Source organism: Neopsephotus bourkii, unplaced genomic scaffold (assembly GCF_033783945.1).
Source record: "Neopsephotus bourkii isolate Nb327-2 ecotype Australia unplaced genomic scaffold, CSIRO-AGI_Nbou_v1 NB_26, whole genome shotgun sequence".
NCBI lineage: Eukaryota > Metazoa > Chordata > Aves > Psittaciformes > Psittacidae > Neopsephotus > Neopsephotus bourkii.
The window spans coordinates 121,362-138,438 of NW_026900543.1; the positions used below are offsets into that span (position 1 = coordinate 121,362).

At 60.3% G+C, this 17,077-nt stretch overlaps 3 protein-coding genes across 5 annotated transcripts; 2 read left to right on the top strand and 1 right to left on the bottom strand.

Annotated features, from left to right (window-relative positions):
- Positions 1 to 12: 12 nt before the first annotated feature.
- Positions 13 to 3,771, bottom strand: MYL11 (myosin light chain 11). Its single transcript, XM_061375561.1, has 7 exons — positions 3,740 to 3,771; positions 1,665 to 1,775; positions 1,192 to 1,267; positions 717 to 821; positions 522 to 600; positions 377 to 425; positions 13 to 122 (listed from the first exon to the last, which is right to left on the bottom strand). Exons 2-7 carry the CDS (start codon positions 1,698 to 1,700, stop codon positions 18 to 20), a joined length of 450 nt encoding a protein of 149 aa, XP_061231545.1. The 5' UTR covers positions 1,701 to 1,775; positions 3,740 to 3,771; the 3' UTR covers positions 13 to 17.
- SPNS1 (SPNS lysolipid transporter 1, lysophospholipid) lies at positions 3,539 to 12,040 on the top strand. Of its 3 annotated transcripts, XM_061375279.1 has the most exons (15): positions 3,539 to 3,654; positions 3,923 to 4,142; positions 4,387 to 4,452; positions 4,628 to 4,764; positions 6,048 to 6,202; positions 6,670 to 6,736; positions 7,315 to 7,457; positions 8,691 to 8,846; positions 9,646 to 9,835; positions 10,152 to 10,217; positions 10,625 to 10,723; positions 11,153 to 11,330; positions 11,484 to 11,582; positions 11,733 to 11,768; positions 11,954 to 12,040. In XM_061375279.1, coding segments are annotated over exons 2-14 (1,569 nt in total). In that variant the 5' UTR covers positions 3,539 to 3,654; positions 3,923 to 3,931; the 3' UTR covers positions 11,735 to 11,768; positions 11,954 to 12,040. The 3 variants fall into 3 exon arrangements, with proteins under 3 accessions (XP_061231263.1, XP_061231336.1, XP_061231416.1); XM_061375352.1 differs by lacking the exons at positions 8,691 to 8,846; positions 11,733 to 11,768; positions 11,954 to 12,040 and having other exon boundaries at positions 11,484 to 11,696; XM_061375432.1 differs by lacking the exons at positions 6,048 to 6,202; positions 6,670 to 6,736; positions 11,733 to 11,768; positions 11,954 to 12,040 and having other exon boundaries at positions 11,484 to 11,696.
- Positions 12,041 to 12,413: 373 nt separating this feature from the next.
- On the top strand, positions 12,414 to 16,534 carry LOC133223240 (serine protease 33-like). The gene is made up of 5 exons (XM_061373809.1): positions 12,414 to 12,519; positions 13,203 to 13,380; positions 14,735 to 15,015; positions 15,685 to 15,797; positions 16,274 to 16,534. Exons 1-5 carry the CDS (start codon positions 12,414 to 12,416, stop codon positions 16,532 to 16,534), a joined length of 939 nt encoding a protein of 312 aa, XP_061229793.1.
- The last annotated feature ends 543 nt before the right edge of the window (positions 16,535 to 17,077 follow it).

Consider the following 17,077-nt stretch of genomic DNA (forward strand, 5'->3'; position numbering starts at 1 on the left):
GCAATGGGGGGCCCCCCTCACTCGCCCTCCTTGTCCTCCCCATGGGTGATGATGTAGCAGATGTTCTTGTAGTCCACGTTGCCGGCCACGTCGGGGGGGAAGGCGGCCCACATGTTCCGGATCTGAGCCCCATAGACCATTAGAGACCCCCCATAGGCCATTATAGACCCCCCCCATAGGCCATTAGAGACCCCCTATAGACCATTATATACCCCCCCATAAACCCCCCTATAGACCATTATAGACCCTTTATAGACCATTATAGACCCCCTATAGACCATTATAGACCCCCTATATGGGCCCCCATAGTCCCCCTATAGACCATTATAGACCCCCCTATAGACCATTATAGACCCCCAATAGGGGCCCCCCTCACCTCCTCAGGGGTGAACCGGTCACACTGGGTGGTCAGAAGCTCCTCCAAGCTGGGGAAGGGGGGGGCAAAAGGGGCGGGGTTTAGAGATGGTCACACACCCCCCTCCCATATCCCATAATAACCCCAGACCCCCCCCATGTCTCACAAGGTCTTCTTGATGGTTCCCTTCCCATCGGGGTCCAGCACCTTGAAGGCTCCCATGATGACATCCTCGGGGTCCGCACCTGATTGGACGGCACCACTGGGTCAATGGGTCCCAATGGGGTCCCTATGGGTCTCTATGGTCCCAATGGGTCCCTATGGGTCCCTATGGGTCGCTATGGGTCGCTATGGGGCTCACCCTTGAGCTTCTCCCCGAACATGGTCAGGAACACGGTGAAGTTGATGGGGCCCGAAGCCTCCTTGATCATTGAGTCCAGCTCCTCGTTCTTCACGTTCATACGGCCTGGGGGGGCGTGGCTTCAGCAGACCACGCCCCCTGCCCCATAGACCATGCCCGTGCCCCATAGACCATGCCCATGCCGCATAGACCATGCCCATGCCCCATAGACCATGCCCATGCCCCATAGACAAAGCCCAAACCCCATAGACCACCCCTCCCTTCCCTATACTCCCCATTGTAATGAAGCCACACCCCCTTCACCTCTAAGCCCCGCCCATCTCCAAGCCCCTCCCTTTTCCCATAGGCATCCATTGAATCCTCTCCCCTTCCCATTCATCCCCATTGCAGCCCATTCCCGAAGCCCCTCTCCTTCCGTTTAAGCCCCTCCCCTTCCATTTAAGCCCCTCCCCTTCACATTAAGCCCCGCCCCTACCCATGGCGGCAAAGGTCTCCCTCAGGTCGTCCTTATCAATGATCCCATCCCTGTTCTGGTCAATGACCGTGAAGGCCTGGGAAAAGGGGGCGGAGCCAAATGAGAGCGCGGGGACCAATCAGAACACGGGGGGGGGTACGAGAACACGAGGCCACAAGGGGGCCTCATTGAGGTGAATGGGAAAGGGAGGGGGGCGTGGGCAGTGGGAGCGCGGGGACCAATCAGAGCGCAGGGGGTGTGGCCACAAGAGGGTGAATGGGAAGGGGAGGGGGGCGTGGCCAGTGGGAGCACAGGGACCAATCAGAGCGCAGGGGGCGTGGCCACAAGGGGGCCTCATTGAGGTGAATGGGAAGGGGAAGGGGAGGGCGGGGGTGAATGAAGGGCAGGGGATGAATGAGGAAGGGGCGGAGCTTAAGGAGGGGAAGGGGGCGGAGCTTAAGGGGAAGGGGGCGTGGTCAAAGGGGGGTCCCCACCTCCTTGAACTCCTGGATCTGGGTCTGGTCGAACATGGAGAAGACGTTGGAGCTGCCCTCGGCCGCACGGCGCTTCGCCTTCTTGGGGGCCTATGGGGAGCTATGGGTCCTTATGGGGCTCTATGGGGTGGCTATGGGGGTCTATGGGGGGGATATGGGGGTCTATGGGGGTGCTATGGGTGTCTATGGGGGTCTAGAGGGGGTCTGTGGGGGTCTAGGGGGTATCTATGGGGAGTCTAGGGGAGTCTATGGGGCTATGGGGGGTCTATGGAGTAATAACGGGGAGCTATGGGTGTCTATGGGGGCTCTGTGGGTGTCTATTGGGGGGTTTGGAGGGTCCAAGGGGTCCCTATGGGGCTCTACTTGGCACTATGAGGCCCTATGGTTCTCTATGGGGTTCTAAGGGGCATTTAGTGGGTGTAAAGGGGTCTCTATGGGGTCTCCATGGGTCTCTATGGGGTCTCTATGTGTCTCTATGGGTCTCTATGGGGTACTTATGGTCTCTATAGGTCCGCATGGGTCCCTATAGGGGGTCTATGGGAGTCTCTATAGGTCTTTAATGGGGGGGTTCTGAGGGTCATTGGGGTCGCGGGCGGGGGGGGCTGGTGTCCAGGGGGGTTTGGGGGGTCCCTATGGGTCTATGGGGTTTCTATGGGGGTCTATGAGGTTTCTATGGGGTTTCTATGGGGCTCTATGGGGTTTCTATGGGGCTCTATGGGGTTTCTATGGGGTCTCTATGGGGTTTCTATGGGGTCTCTATGGGTTTCTATGGGGCTCTATGGGGTTTCTATGGGGTCTCTATGGGTTTCTATGGGGTTTCTATGGGGCTCAGGCTCTCACCATTGTCTCCTCGCAGGCAGGGCGGGGGTCGCTGTGGGCTCCGTCCAATCGCGGGGGGTTTTATTGCCCCCCCATGGGGGGGGGGAGGGGTCTGGCCCCGCCCCTTTCCTCGCCCCTCCCCCCGCCTTGAGGCTCCTCGTGCCCTTTCTGGGGAATAACCGGGAATAGAAACGGGAAGGGGGGGGGGAGGGGGGGACCCCGCACCTGCTGCCCCTCCCCCACCCCTGCAGCTGCTGGGGGGGAGGGGAGGGAGGGGGGAGGGGAGAGCCCAGGGATCCCATTGCTGCCAATGGCTCCCAGTATGGATCCCATTGAGCCCAGTGTGGATCCCATTGAGCCCAGTATGGATCCCATTGAGCCCGGTGTGGATCCCATTGAGCCCAATGGATCCCATTGCGCCCAGTATGGATCCCATTGCTCCCCGTATGGATCCCACTGATCCCAGTATGGATCCCATTGCTCCCAATGGATCCCATTGAGCCCAGTATGGCTCCCATTGCTCCCAGTACAGATCCCATTGATCCCAGTACGGATCCCATTGCTCCCAGTGGCTCCCAGTACAGATCCCATTGACCCCAATGGCTCCCAGTACAGATCCTATTGATCCCAGTACGGATCCCATTGACCCCAATACGGATCCCATTGACCCCAGTACGGATTCCATTGATCCCAGTACAGATCCCATTGATCCCAGTATGGATCCCATGGATCCCAATGGATCCCATTGATCCCAGTACGGATCCCATTGATCCCAATGGATCCCATTGAGCCCACTACGGATCCCATTGACCCCATTGTGTCTCTTGGCGCCGCTCCCAGTCCCCCCCCTCCAACCAATCAGCACCGAGTGGGCGGGGCCAATCCCAGCCAATGGCGTGCGAGCAACCACGGGTGGGGGGGGCACACGACACCTACGCGGGGCGATGACGTCACCACGCTCCCTCGGGGGGTTACCCCTCCGTGTGACGTCACGATGGGGGGGCACGAGCCAACGTCACCGGTGACGTCACGGTGAAACCCCGCGTTTCCCTTCCCAAGGCGCTTCCGGATTGGTTCCTCCCCAGGGCCGGAAGGGGAGGGGCAATGAAGGGGGGGTGCGGTCACGTGAGCGCGATCACGTGACGCCGCGCCGGCAGCGACTCGCGGGCGGGTAAGCGGGGGGTCTATGGGGGTGGGAAAGGGGAGATCACGTGATCGGGGAGCTATGGGGCGCTATCGGGTGTCTATGTGGGGGCTATGGGGCTCTATGGGGGTCTATGGGGGGTCTATGGGTGTCTATGGGGGGTCTGTGGGGGTCTATGGGGTTTCTATAGGGGTCTATAGGGGTCTATAGTGTTCTATAGGGGTCTTTGTATCTCTATGGCACCGCTCTCTATGGGGCAGCCCCATAACCCCCCTCCCATTTTTCCCCCCCCCAGGCCTGCCCCATGGCGTCGGGGCCAGAGCTGCTTCGCGCCGACGACACCGGCGATGGGGGGAGCCCGTCCTGCCCCACCGCGCCCCATAGCGACGGCCCCTGCCCCATAGCGCCCCATAGCGACAGCCCCAGCCCCACAGCGCCCCCCGGCGCCCTCCTCAGCATCGCCATCCTCTGTTACATCAACCTGCTCAACTACATGGACCGCTTCACTGTGGCTGGTACGTGGGGGGGGGATCTATGGGGCGCTATGGGGTGATATAGGGTGCTGTGGGGCCCTATGTGTGCTATGGGTCCCTATGAGTTCCTATGGGTGCTATGGGTCCCTATGGCTGCTATGGGTCCCTATGGGTGCTATGGGTCCCTATGGGTGCTATGGGTCTCTATGGGTCCCTATGGGTGCTATGGGTCCCTATGGGTCCCTATGGGTGCTATGGGGCAGCCCCACATCTCCCCCCACCCCAGCCGTCCTCCCCGACGTTGAGGATTTCTTCAGCATCAGCGACAGCAGCTCCGGGCTCCTGCAGACAGGTGCGACCCCCCCTGCCCCACACGTGTGGGGCTGCCCCATAGCCGTGCGGCTGCCCTCTACATAGGGGCCTGAGCCACCGCTATGGGGCTGCCACATACATAGGTGGCTGACCCACACACAGGGGTCTGCCCCACACTTATGCGGCTGCCCCACACTTATGGGGCTGCCCCACAGTGTTCATTGGCAGTTACATGGTGCTGGCGCCCCTCTGTGGCTATTGGGGGGATCGCAGGAGCCGCAAGCGGCTCCTCAGCCTCGGCCTTGCCCTATGGGCGGCTGCAACCATGGCCGGGAGCTTCGTGCCCCCCCAGGTGAGAGGCTATGGGGCGCTATGGGGCAGCTATGGGGTGCTATGGAGGGTCTATGGGCGGCTATGGGGGGTCTATGGGGTGCTATGGGGGGTCTAGGGGTGGTTATGGGGAGGCTATGGGGGTCTATGTGGGGCTGAAGGTGTCTATGGGGAGTAAGGGGGATGCTTGGGGGTGGGTCCTGGGGAGCTCATGGGGCACCTATGGGTGCTATGGGGTGCCCCATGGATGCTATAGGGCATCCCCCTTGTCCCGCTACTCCATAGAGCCCCCATAGACCCCATTGACTCTCATTGATGCCCATTGATCCTCATTGATTCCCATTGATCCCCATTGACGCCCATTGAGCCCATAGACCCCATTGATGTCCATTGATACCCATAGCCTCCCATAGAGCACTATGGCGCCCCCTAGCGGCCACCCCGTGCCGCGCTCCCCAGCACCATTGACACTCAATGGAAGCGGCTCCCCATAGACCCCCATAGACCCCCATAGACCCCCATAGACCCCCATAGACCCCCATAGACCCCCATACCCCCCATACCCCCCATAGACCCCCATAGACCCCCATAGACCCCTCCATAGACCCCCATAGACCCCCATAGACCCCCATAGACCCCCCATAGACCCCCATAGACCCCCATAGACCCCCATAGACCCCCATAGACCCCCATAGACCCCCATATCCCCCCATAGACCCCCATAGCCCCCCATAGACCCCCATAGACCCCCATAGACCCCCATAGACCCCCATAGACCCCCATAGACCCCCATAGACCCCCATAGCCCCCCATAGACCCCCATCAACCCCCCATAGACCCCATACCCCCATAGACCCCCATAGCCCCCCCATAGACCCCCATAGACCCCCATAGACCCCCATAGACCCCCATAGACCCCCATAGACCCCCATAGACCCCCATAGACCCCATAGACCCCCATAGACCCCCATAGACCCCCCATAGACCCCCATAGACCCCATAGACCCCATAGCCCCATAGACCCCCATAGACCCCCATAGACCCCCATAGACCCCCATAGACCCCCATAGCCCCCATAGACCCCCATAGACCCCCATAGACCCCCATAGACCCCCATAGACCCCCATAGCCCCCCATAGACCCCCATAGACCCCCCATAGACCCCCATAGACCCCCATAGACCCCCATAGACCCCCATAGACCCCCATAGACCCCCCATAGACCCCCATAGCCCCATAGACCCCCCATAGCCCCATAGACCCCCCATAGCCCCCCATAGCCCCCCATAGCCCCCCATTGCCGCAGGGGTTCTGGGCCCTGCTGGTGGCCCGGGCAGTGGTCGGTGCTGGTGAAGCCGCCTTCTCCACCGTGGCCCCCACCCTCGTGGCCGACCTGAGCCCCCCCGGGGCCCCCCGCAGCCGCGCTCTGGGGGGGTTCTACCTGGCTGTGCCCTTGGGCAGGTAAGGGGGGGTAATGGGGGGGTATGGGGAGTCTATGGGGGTCTATGGGGGTCTATGGGGGGTCTATGGATGGGGGGTCTATGGGGGGCTATGGGGGGTCTATGGGGGGTCTATGGGGGTCTATGGTCTATGGGGGGTATGGGGGTCTATGGGGGTCTATGGGGGTCTATGGGGGTCTATGGGTGTGTGATGGTTATGGGGGTCTATGGGTCTATGGGGGTCGGGTTATGGGGGTGTGGGTCTATGGGGGGTCTATGGGGGTCTATGGGGGTCTATGGGCTGTGGGTGGTCTATGGTGTATGGGGGGTCTATGGGGGCGTCTGTGGGGGGTCTATGGTGGTCTATGAGTGTCTATGGGGGGTCCGTGGGGGTCTATGGGGGTTCTGTGCAGCTCTATGGGGGTGTGTGAGGCTCTATGGGGGTCTATGGGGCTCTATGGGGTGTGTGACCCCTAATCCCCCCCACAGTGGCCTGGGTTACATCATGGGGGCGAAGGTCAAGGAAGTGGCCACTGATTGGCGCTGGGCCCTGCGGGTGAGACCACACCCCCTCCCTGACCCCCATTGACCCCCATTCATCTCCATTGATGCCCATTGATCTCCATTGATGCCCATTGATCCCATTCATACCCATTGATGCCATTCACGCCCATTGATCCCATTCATACCCATTGATGCCCATTGATGCCATTCACGCCCATTGATCCCATTCATACCCATTGATGCCCATTGATGCCATTCACGCCCATTGATCCCATTCATACCCATTGATGCCCATTGATGCCATTCACGCCCATTGATCCCATTCATACCCATTGATCCCATTCATACCCATTGATGCCATTCACGCCCATTGATCCCATTCATACCCATTGGTGCCATTGATACCCATTGATCTCCTTTGATGCCTATTGATCGCGTTCACACCCATTGATCCCCATTGACCCCCAGTGTTCTCCACTGATCCCCATTGATCCCCATTGATCCCCACTGATCCCCATTGATCCCCATTGATCCCCATTGATCCCCACTGATCCCCATTGATCCCCATTGATCCCCATTGATCCCCATTTCCCCCCATTGATCCCCATTGCCCCCCATTGCCCCCTGCAGGTGACCCCCGTGCTGGGCCTGGTGGCGCTGGCTCTGTTGGTGACCCTGGTGACCGACCCCCCCCGGGGGGGCACCGAGACCCCCCCTGGCACCCCCCTGCCCCACAGCGCGTGGGGCAGCGACCTCCGGGACCTGCTCACCAAGTGACTGCAGGGGGGGGCATAGGGACTGCATGGGGGGCAATGGGGTAATGGGGGGCAATGGGGGCTATGGGGGTGATGGGGGTAATGGGGGGCAATGGGGGCTATGGGGGTGATGGGGGTAATGGGGGTAATGGGGGCTATGGGGGTAATGGGGGCAATGGGGGTAATGGGGGCAATGGGGGTCAATGGGGGTAATGGGGCCAATGCGGGTAATGGGGGCTATGGGGCAATGGGGACATGGGGGGCAATGGGTGTTTTATGTATGTCTATGGGTGCCTGTGGGGGGGTCTGTGGGTACCCTATGGTACCTTAGGGTGCCATAGGGTGCTGTGGGTACAATAGGGATGCTATAGGGATACCATAGGGATACTATAGGGATACCATAGGGATGCTATAGGGATACCATAGGGATGCCATAGGGATGCTATAGGGTACCATAGGGATGCTATAGGGATACCATAGGGTACCATAGGGATGCTATAGGGTCCCATAGGATCCCATAGGGATGCCATAGTGATGCTATAGGGTACCATAGGGGTCCCCCTCTGTGTCATTGCCCCGCAGCTGCTCCCTGGTGCTCTCCACAGGGTACCATAGGGATGCTATAGGGGTTCCATAGTGATGCTATAGGGTACTATAGGGTACCATAGGATCCCATCGGGTACCATAGTGATGCTATAGGGTACTATAGGGTACCATAGGATCCCATCGGGTACCATAGTGATGCTATAGGGTACTATAGGGATGCCATAGGGATGCTATAGGGTACTATAGGGATGCCATAGTGATGCTATAGGGTACCATAGGATCCCATAGGGTACCATAGGGTACTATAGGGTACTATAGGGGTCCCCCTCTGTGTCGTTGCCCCGCAGCCGCTCCCTGGTGCTCTCCACAGGGTACCATAGTGATGCTATAGGGTACTATAGGGATGCCATAGGGATGCTATACGGTCCCATAGTGCTCCCCCTCTGTCTCGGTGTCCCCGCAGCCGCTCCCTGGTGCTCTCCACAGGGTACCATAGTGATGCTATAGGGTACTATAGGGATGCCATAGGGATGCTATACGGTCCCATAGTGCTCCCCCTCTGTCTCGGTGTCCCCGCAGCCGCTCCCTGGTGCTCTCCACAGGGTACCATAGGGATGCTATAGGGGTTCCATAGGGATGCCTTAGTGATGCTATAGGGTACTATAGGGTACTATAGGGGTCCCCCTCTGTGTCGTGTCCCCGCAGCCGCTCCCTGGTGCTCTCCACGCTGGGCTTCACGGCCGTGGCCTTCGTGTCGGGGGCGCTGGCGCTCTGGGCCCCCGCCTTCCTGAGCCGCTGCCGGGAGGCCACGGGTAGGGGGGAGCCCTGCCCCCGGGGCCAGCGCTGCGAGGGCACCGAGAGGTGGGGACACCCCCCCCAGTCATAACCCATTGGGAACCCATTGATCCCCCATTCATAACCCATTGGGAACCATTGAGACCCCATTCATAACCCATTGGGAACCCATTGAGAACCATTGGGAACCATTGAGACCCCATTCATAACCCATTGGGAACCCATTGGGAACCATTCATAACCCATTGGGAACCATTGAGACCCCATTGGGAACCCATTGAGACCCCATTGAGACCCATTCATACCCCATTGGGAACCATTGGGAACCATGGAGACCCCATTGGGAACCCATTGAGACCCCATTGAGACCCATTCATACCCCGTTGGGAACCATTGGGAACCATGGAGACCCCATTGAGAACCATTGGGAACCCATTGGGAACCATTCGTACCCCATTGGGACCCATTCCTCCCCCATTGAGACCCATTCATACCCTATTGTGACCCATTTGTACCCCATTGGGACCCATTCGTACCCCATTGGGACCCATTCATCCCCCATTGAGACCCATTCATACCCCATTGGGACCCATTCATCCCCCATTGAGACACATTGAGACCCATTGAGACCATTGAGACCCATTGATCCCATTCATACCCATTGACCCCATTGATAACCATTGATGCCCGTTACCCCCATTACCCCCATCACCCCCATCACCCCATTACCCCCATCACCCCATTACCCCCATCACCCCCATTACCCCATTAACCCCATTACCGCCATCACCCCCATCACCCCCATTACCCCATCACCCCCATTGCCCCCATTACCCCCATTGACCCCCACCTCCCCGTTTCCCAGCATGCTCTTCGGGGCGCTGACGGTGGCCTCGGGGGTGCTGGGGGTGGGGCTGGGGGCGGAGCTTTCTCGCCGCTGGAGCCCCCATTGCCCCCGGGCCGAGCCCCTGCTCTGCGCTATGGGGCTGCTGGGGTCTGCCCCCTGCCTGCTGCTCGCCATCATGGCCGCCCGGCCCAGCCCCACGGCGGCCTATGTGAGTGTCTATGGGGGGATATGGGGGTCTATGGGGGTTTATGGGGGTCTATGGGGGGTCTATGGGGGGTCTATGGGGGTCTATGGGGGTCTATGGGGAGCCGCTTCCATTGAGTGTCAATGGTGCTGGGGAGCGCGGCACGGGGTGGCCGCTAGGGGGCGCCATAGTGCTCTATGGGAGTCTATGGGGGTATATGGGGGGGCTATGGGGGTCTATGGGGGTCTATGGGGGGTCTGTGGGTCTCTATGGGGTCTCTATGGGTCTCTATGGGGTCTCTATGGGTCTCTATGGGGTCTTTATGCGTCTCTCCCCACAGATCTTCATCTTCCTGGGGGAGTCGCTGCTCAGCCTCAACTGGGCCATCGTGGCTGAGATCCTCATGGTGGGTCCTGCCCCATAGCCCCCCACAAACCCCCCATAGGAACCCCATAAACCCTCCATAGAATCCCATATCCCTCCCATAGACCCCCATATCCCACCATAGACCCCCCATAGAACCCCCGTAGACCCCATAGACCCCCATATCCCCCCCATAGACCCCTACCATAGCCCCATATCCCCATAGCCCCATAGACCCCATATCCCCCCATGCCCCATAGCCCCCATATCCCCATATCCCCCCCATAGTCCCCCATACACATGCATAGCCCCCCATATCAACCCCATAGACCCCCATATCCCCCCATAGACCCCCATAGCCCCCCCATAGATGGGTCCCTGTGTATGGTTATGGGGTGGGGGGTTAGGGGGGTGTGTCCATGTATGATCACGTGACCTCTCCCCCCCCAGCACGTGGTGGCTCCCACGCGTCGCTCCACGGCCGAGGCGCTGCAGATCATCACCTCCCACCTGCTGGGGGACGCGGGGAGCCCCGTGCTTGTGGGGGGGGTATGGGGGTCTATGGGGGTCTATGGGGGGTCTATGGGGGTCTATGGGGGGTCTATGGGGGGTCTATGGGGGGTCTATGGGGGTCTATGGGGGGTCTATGGGGGGTCTATGGGGGTCTATGGGGGGTCTATGGGGGTCTATGGGGGTCTATGGGGGTCTATGGGGGTCTATGGGGGTCTATGGGGGTCTATGGGGGGTCTATGGGGGTCTATGGGGAGCCGCTTCCATTGAGTGTCAATGGTGCTGGGGAGCGCGGCACGGGGTGGCCGCTAGGGGGCGCCATAGTGCTCTATGGGAGTCTATGAGGGGTCTATGGGGATCAATGGGACTCAATGGGATTAATGGGGATCAATGGGCATCAATGAGCACCAATGAGCCGGCAGGGGGATGAATGGGCCGGGGCTCTGACCCCGCCCTCTGCAATTCCAGCTCAGCGATTGGCTGCGTTCCTCCGCCGGCCCCGCCCCTTCTTCCCTGGCCGCCGCGCGCGCGCTGGGGCTCGCGCTCCTGCTCTGCCCCTTCGTGGCCGCGCTCGGGGGCGGGGCCTTCCTGGGCACCGCCTCCGCCTTCCCACGTGACCGCCGGCGCGCGCGGCTCCTGGCGCGGGGTAAGCGGGGACCCATAGGGATACATAGGGACCCATAGACACCCCATAGGGACCCATAGAGACCCATAGGGACCCATAGAGACCCATAGGGACCCCATAGAGACCCATAGAGACCCATAGGGACCCACAGTAACCCCCTTGTCCCCCCCATAGGTCTCGACCCCGACGACGAGGACCTCGAGGACCCCGATGACCTCGTGGTGCCACGGGGGGGGCGCCCCACCAAGGTGCCTGTGGCCCATGTGCTGTCCTGACCCCCATCTATGGGGCAGAGACCCGCATCTATGGGGCACAGACCCGCATCTATGGGGCAGAGGCCCGCATCTATGGGGCACCCACCTGCATCTATGGGGCCCAGACCCACATAAGGGTATCATTTGTTGCCCCGCAATGGAGGATCCCGACCCACATCTATGGGGCTCTGACCCACATAAAGGGGTCATTGGCCCCCAGTGGAGGGTCCTGCCCCACATCTATGGGGCCCAGGCCCACATCTGCAGGTCCCGCACTCAGAACGCGGGTCCTGGACCCACCGTGGAGGATCCTGACCCACATCTATGGGGCCCAGACCCACACCTCTGGGCCTCTGACCCACATAATGGGGTCACTGACTCACAGCGAAGGATTCTGACCCACATCTATGGGGCCCAGACCCACAGCTATGGGGCGCAAGCACCGCAGCCCCCAATAAACCTGTTTGGACACCCCAAGTGCTGCCTCTGGCTCCTCTGTGGGTCCCTGCCCCACATCGCCCCACACCCCATTGCCTGTCCCATAACCAGGCCCATAACCTGCCATATACCTGCCCCATAACCTGACTCATTGCCTGCCCCATAACCTGCCCCATAACCAACCCCATAACCAGCCCCATAACCAACCCCATCCCAGCCCCATACCCAGCCCCACCCCCGCCCCACACCCTCCTCCCCCGCACCCCCCCCTCCTGCCCCACATCCCGCCCCATAGCGCGTGGGAGAACCCGTCAGGCCGCTCCCGCCCCGCCCCACAGCGCTGTGGGGCCAGAGCCGGGGTCAGAGCCGGAGCCTGTGGGGCAGGGGCCACTTGTGGGGCAGAGCCGCGGCCATGGCGCCCCCCAGCGCCCCCCCCCTCCCGCTGCTGCTGCTGCTGCTGCTGCTGGCCCCACAGCGGAGCCACGGCTGCGACCGGACCCACGGCAGAGAGGACTCAGGTGAGAGCTATGGGGCTATGGGGGCTATGGGGCAATGGGAGTCTATGGGACAATGGGGGCTATGGTGCAATGGGGGGCTATGGGGCTATGGGAGTCTATGGGGCAATGGGGTCTATGGGGTGATGGGGGGCTATGGGGGTCTATGGGGCAATGGGGGGCTATGGGGAAATGGGGCAATGGGGCTATGGGGGGCTATGGGGGAATGGCTGTCTACAGGGTAATGTGGCTATGGGGGCTATGGGGCAATGGGGGGCTATGGGGCAATGGGGGGTTATGGGAGGCTATGGGACAATGGGAGTCTATGGGGCAATGGGGGGCTATGGGGCGATGGCTGTCTACAGGGTAATGTGGCTATGGGGTCTATGGGAGTCTATGGGGCCATGGGGCTCTATGGGGCAATGGGGCTTTATGGGGCAATGGGCGGCTATGGGGGGGGATCTATGGATCATGTGACATCTCCCTTTGTTCCCACCATCCCACAGTGAACTGGGAGCAGCTTGGTGAGACACCCCCCCCATATCCCATAATACCCCAAATCCCATTGCCTATATCCCTGTATATCCCTATGGATCCCTATGGATCCCTATGTGTCCCTATGTGTCCCTATGCATCCCTATGGATCCCTATGGATCCCTATGGATCCCTATGGATCCCCATGCATCCCTACGCGTGCCCCTCCCTAGGCTGCGGCCGCCCTGTGGCGCCCCCTGGCGGCCCGGAGGTTCGCAACGTGGGGGGCGAGGACGCGGCGCCGGGGGCGTGGCCTTGGACGGGGGCGTTGCTTCGCCGGGGGGGTCACGTGTGCGGCGCCTCCCTCGTGACCCCCGAGTGGGTGCTGACGGCGGCGCATTGCTTCCAGGAGTGAGTGCCCCATAGAGACCCATAGGGACCCATAGAGACCCCATAGAGACCCATAGGGACCCCACAGAGCACCATAGAGACCCATTTATTCCACATACAGCCCCACTGATTCCCCCATTGGAAGCCTTTGGTCCCCTTTGAACCCCATTGTTCTCCACCCCATTGATCCCCACTGATGCCCATTGGCCCCCATTGACCCCATGACGCACACTGATCCCCATTTCCCCCATAGTCCCCCATATATACCCATTATTGTCCCATTGAGTTCATTGAATCCATTGAGTCCATTGAGTCCAATTGAGTCCATTGAGTCCCATTGAGTCCATTGAGTCCATTGAGCCCATTGAGTCCATTGAGTCCATTGAGTCCATTGAGCCCATTGAGTCCATTGAGTCCATTGAGTCCCATTGAGTCCATTGAGTCCCATTGAGTCCCATTGAGTCCATTGAGTCCATTGAGTCCATTGACTCCATTGAGTCCATTGAGTCCATTGAGTCCCATTGAGTCCCATTGAGTCCATTGAGTCCATTGAGTCCCATTGAGTCCATTGAGTCCCATTGAGTCCATTGAGTCCCATTGAGTCCATTGAGTCCATTGAGTCCCATTGAGTCCATTGAGTCCCATTGAGTCCATTGAGTCCATTGAGTCCCATTGAGTCCATTGAGTCCCATTGAGTCCATTGAGTCCCATTGAGTCCATTGAGTCCATTGAGTCCCATTGAGTCCATTGAGTCCCATTGAGTCCCATTGAGTCCATTGAGTCCATTGAGTCCATTGAGTCCATTGAGTCCATTGAGTCCATTGAGTCCCATTGAGTCCCATTGAGTCCATTGAGTCCATTGAGTCCCATTGAGTCCATTGAGTCCCATTGAGTCCATTGAGTCCCATTGAGTCCATTGAGTCCATTGAGTCCCATTGAGTCCATTGAGTCCCATTGAGTCCATTGAGTCCATTGAGTCCCATTGAGTCCATTGAGTCCCATTGAGTCCATTGAGTCCCATTGAGTCCATTGAGTCCATTGAGTCCCATTGAGTCCATTGAGTCCCATTGAGTCCCATTGAGTCCCATTGAGTCCATTGAGTCCATTGAGTCCCATTGAGTCCATTGAGTCCCATTGAGTCCCATTGAGTCCATTGAGTCCCATTGAGTCCATTGAGTCCCATTGAGTCCATTGAGTCCCATTGAGTCCATTGAGTCCCATTGAGTCCCATTGAGTCCCATTGACTCCCATTGAGTCCCATTGAGTCCCATTGACTTCCATTGAGTCCCATTGAGTCCCATTGACCCCCATTGACTCCCATTGACCCCCATTGCCCCCCATTTCCCCCCATTGCCCCCCATTGTCCCCCCTGCAGGAGCCGTGACCCCCGCCTCTACTCCGTCCTCCTGGGCTCCCATTGGCTGCCGCCCCGGCCCGGCCCCTCCCAGGGGCTGCTGGTGCCCGTGGCCCAGGTGCTGCCGCACCCCCGGTACCGGGGGGAGGCCACGAGCGGGGACCTGGCTCTGGCGCGCTTGGCCCGGGCCGTGCCCCTGGGGCCCCGCCTGCTCCCCGTGTGCCTGCCCCCCCCCGGCGCCGCCTTCCCCCCCCCCGGGGCCCGCTGCGTGGCCACTGGCTGGGGGGAGGCGGGGGAAGGAGGTGAGGGGGGGGGATGGGATGGGGGGGATGGGGGTTAATGGGGGTAATGGGAGAATGGGGGTTAATGGGGTTAATGGGGATCAATGGGGGAATGGGGATCAATGGAATGGGGGGATGGGGGGCAATGGGGGGGATGGGGGTAATGGGGGACAATGGGGGCAATGGGGGGAATGGGGGGCAATGGGGATCAATGGGGGAATGGGGGTCAATGGGGGAATGGGAGGCAATGGGGAATGGGGGGCAATGGGAGAATGGGGATCAATGGGGATCAGTGGGGGGAATGGGGGTCAATGGGGGTAATGGGGGTTAATGGGGGCAATGGGGGTCAATGGGGGCAATGGGAGTCAATGGGGCAATGGGGGTCAATGGGGCAATGGGGGAATGGGGGTCAATGTGGAATGGGGGTCAATGGGGCAATGGAGGTCAATGGGATCAATGGGGGTCAATGGGGGTCAATGGGGGGAATGGGGGCAATGGGTTTAATGGGGCCAATGGGGTCAATGGGGGTCAATGGGGGTCAATAGGGGATCAATGGGGGGTAATGGGGGTTAATGAGGGCAATGGGAGTCAATGGGGTCAGTGGGGGATCCCCCCATTGCCCCCCCCATTGCACCCCCATTGACTTCCATTGATCCCATTGACCCCCATTGCCCCCCATTGCCCCCGCAGCTGCCCCCCGGCGCCTGCAGGAGCTGGAGGTGCCGGTGCTGGCGCTGAGCACGTGCAGGCGCCTCTACGGCTCGATGGGCCGGTCCTTGCCGCTGGCTCCTCCGCGCCGCATGGTGTGTGCTTGGTATTCTGAGGGGGGGGGATATGAAGGTGGTGGGACCCCATAGAGCCCCATAGACCCCATAGACACCCATAGAGCCCCATAGACACCCATAGACACCCATAGACCCCATAGACCCCCATAGACCCCCATAGACCCCCCATAGACCCCCATAGACCCCCATAGACCCCCCATAGACCCCCATAGACCCCCCATAGACCCCCATAGACCCCCCATAGACCCCCATAGACCCCCATAGACCCCCCATAGAACCCCATAGACCCCCATAGACCCCCCATAGACCCCCATAGACCCCCATAGACCCCCCATAGACCCCCATAGACCCCCCATAGACCCCCCATATCCCTCCCATAGACCCCCATATCCCCCCCATAGACCCCCATATCCCCCCCATAGACCCCCATATCCCCCCATACACTCCACACCCCTCCCCCCCACCCCCACTCTCACCCTCCCCTCCCCCCCCAGGGTGACTCCGGGGGTCCCCTTTCCTGCCGTACCGGGGGGGGTCGCTGGGCCCTGGCGGGGGTCGTGAGTTGGGGGCAGGGCTGCGGCGTCCCCAACCGCCCCGGCGTCTACACCCGCGTCAGCGCTTACGTCACCTGGATCCGCCCCCTCATCGGACACGCCCCCTCCGCCGACGCGGCCAATGGGAGCGCTCGCAGCGCGGGAGGGGCCGCTGGCGTCATCGGCCTTAAAGGGGTAATAGGGGCTAAATGGGGCTATTGAGGGGGGCCTTAAAGGGGCAAGGGGGGCCTTAAAGTGGTAATAGGGGGTAAATGGGGATATGGGGGGGCCTTAAAGGGGCAATGGGGGGGTAATGGGGGCCTTAAAGGGGGAATGGGGCTCTTAAAGGAGTAATAGGGGGTAAATGGGGCTATGGGGGGGCCGTAAAGGGGCAATGGGGGCTTAAAAAGGCATTGGATGGGGTAAATGGGGCTATGGGGGTCTTAAAGGGGCAATGGGGACATCGAATGGGGCTATGGGGGTCCTTAAAGGGGCAATGTTGTCCTTCAATGGGACCATAGGGGCCTTAAACGGGCAAGGGGGGGGCCACAAGAACTCAATGGGGTCCTTAAATGGGCAATGGGGATCTTAAAGGGGCAATGGGGACCTTCAATAGCCAATGGGAGGCCTCCGAGCCCTCTCGGAGCCCCGCCCCCACCGACCGCGTGTTGGAATTGGCGGGAAATAAACGGCAATGCGGGAAACCACGTGCGTGTTTGCGGGGCCGGCGCTGATTGGCTGCTGCGGGAAGGGGGCGGGGCCACA

Bases quoted from the DNA above. Each gene is read 5' to 3' on its own strand.
- MYL11 (XM_061375561.1), bottom strand. From the start codon at position 1,700: ATGTTCGACCAGACCCAGATCCAGGAGTTCAAGGAG. The intron at 822-1,191 runs GTAGGGGCGGGG...ACGCCCCCCCAG, and splicing joins GGAGACCTTTGCCGCCATGG to GCCGTATGAACGTGAAGAAC. The intron at 601-716 runs GTGAGCCCCATA...CCGTCCAATCAG, and splicing joins GTTCGGGGAGAAGCTCAAGG to GTGCGGACCCCGAGGATGTC.
- SPNS1 (XM_061375279.1), top strand. From the start codon at position 3,932: ATGGCGTCGGGGCCAGAGCTGCTTCGCGCCGACGACACCGGCGATGGG. The intron at 7,458-8,690 runs GTGACTGCAGGG...GTGTCCCCGCAG, and splicing joins CTCCGGGACCTGCTCACCAA to CCGCTCCCTGGTGCTCTCCA. The intron at 11,331-11,483 runs GTAAGCGGGGAC...TCCCCCCCATAG, and splicing joins CGCGCGGCTCCTGGCGCGGG to GTCTCGACCCCGACGACGAG.
- LOC133223240 (XM_061373809.1), top strand. From the start codon at position 12,414: ATGGCGCCCCCCAGCGCCCCCCCCCTCCCGCTGCTGCTGCTGCTGCTG. The intron at 12,520-13,202 runs GTGAGAGCTATG...GCCCCTCCCTAG, and splicing joins CCACGGCAGAGAGGACTCAG to GCTGCGGCCGCCCTGTGGCG. The intron at 15,016-15,684 runs GTGAGGGGGGGG...TTGCCCCCGCAG, and splicing joins GGGGGAGGCGGGGGAAGGAG to CTGCCCCCCGGCGCCTGCAG.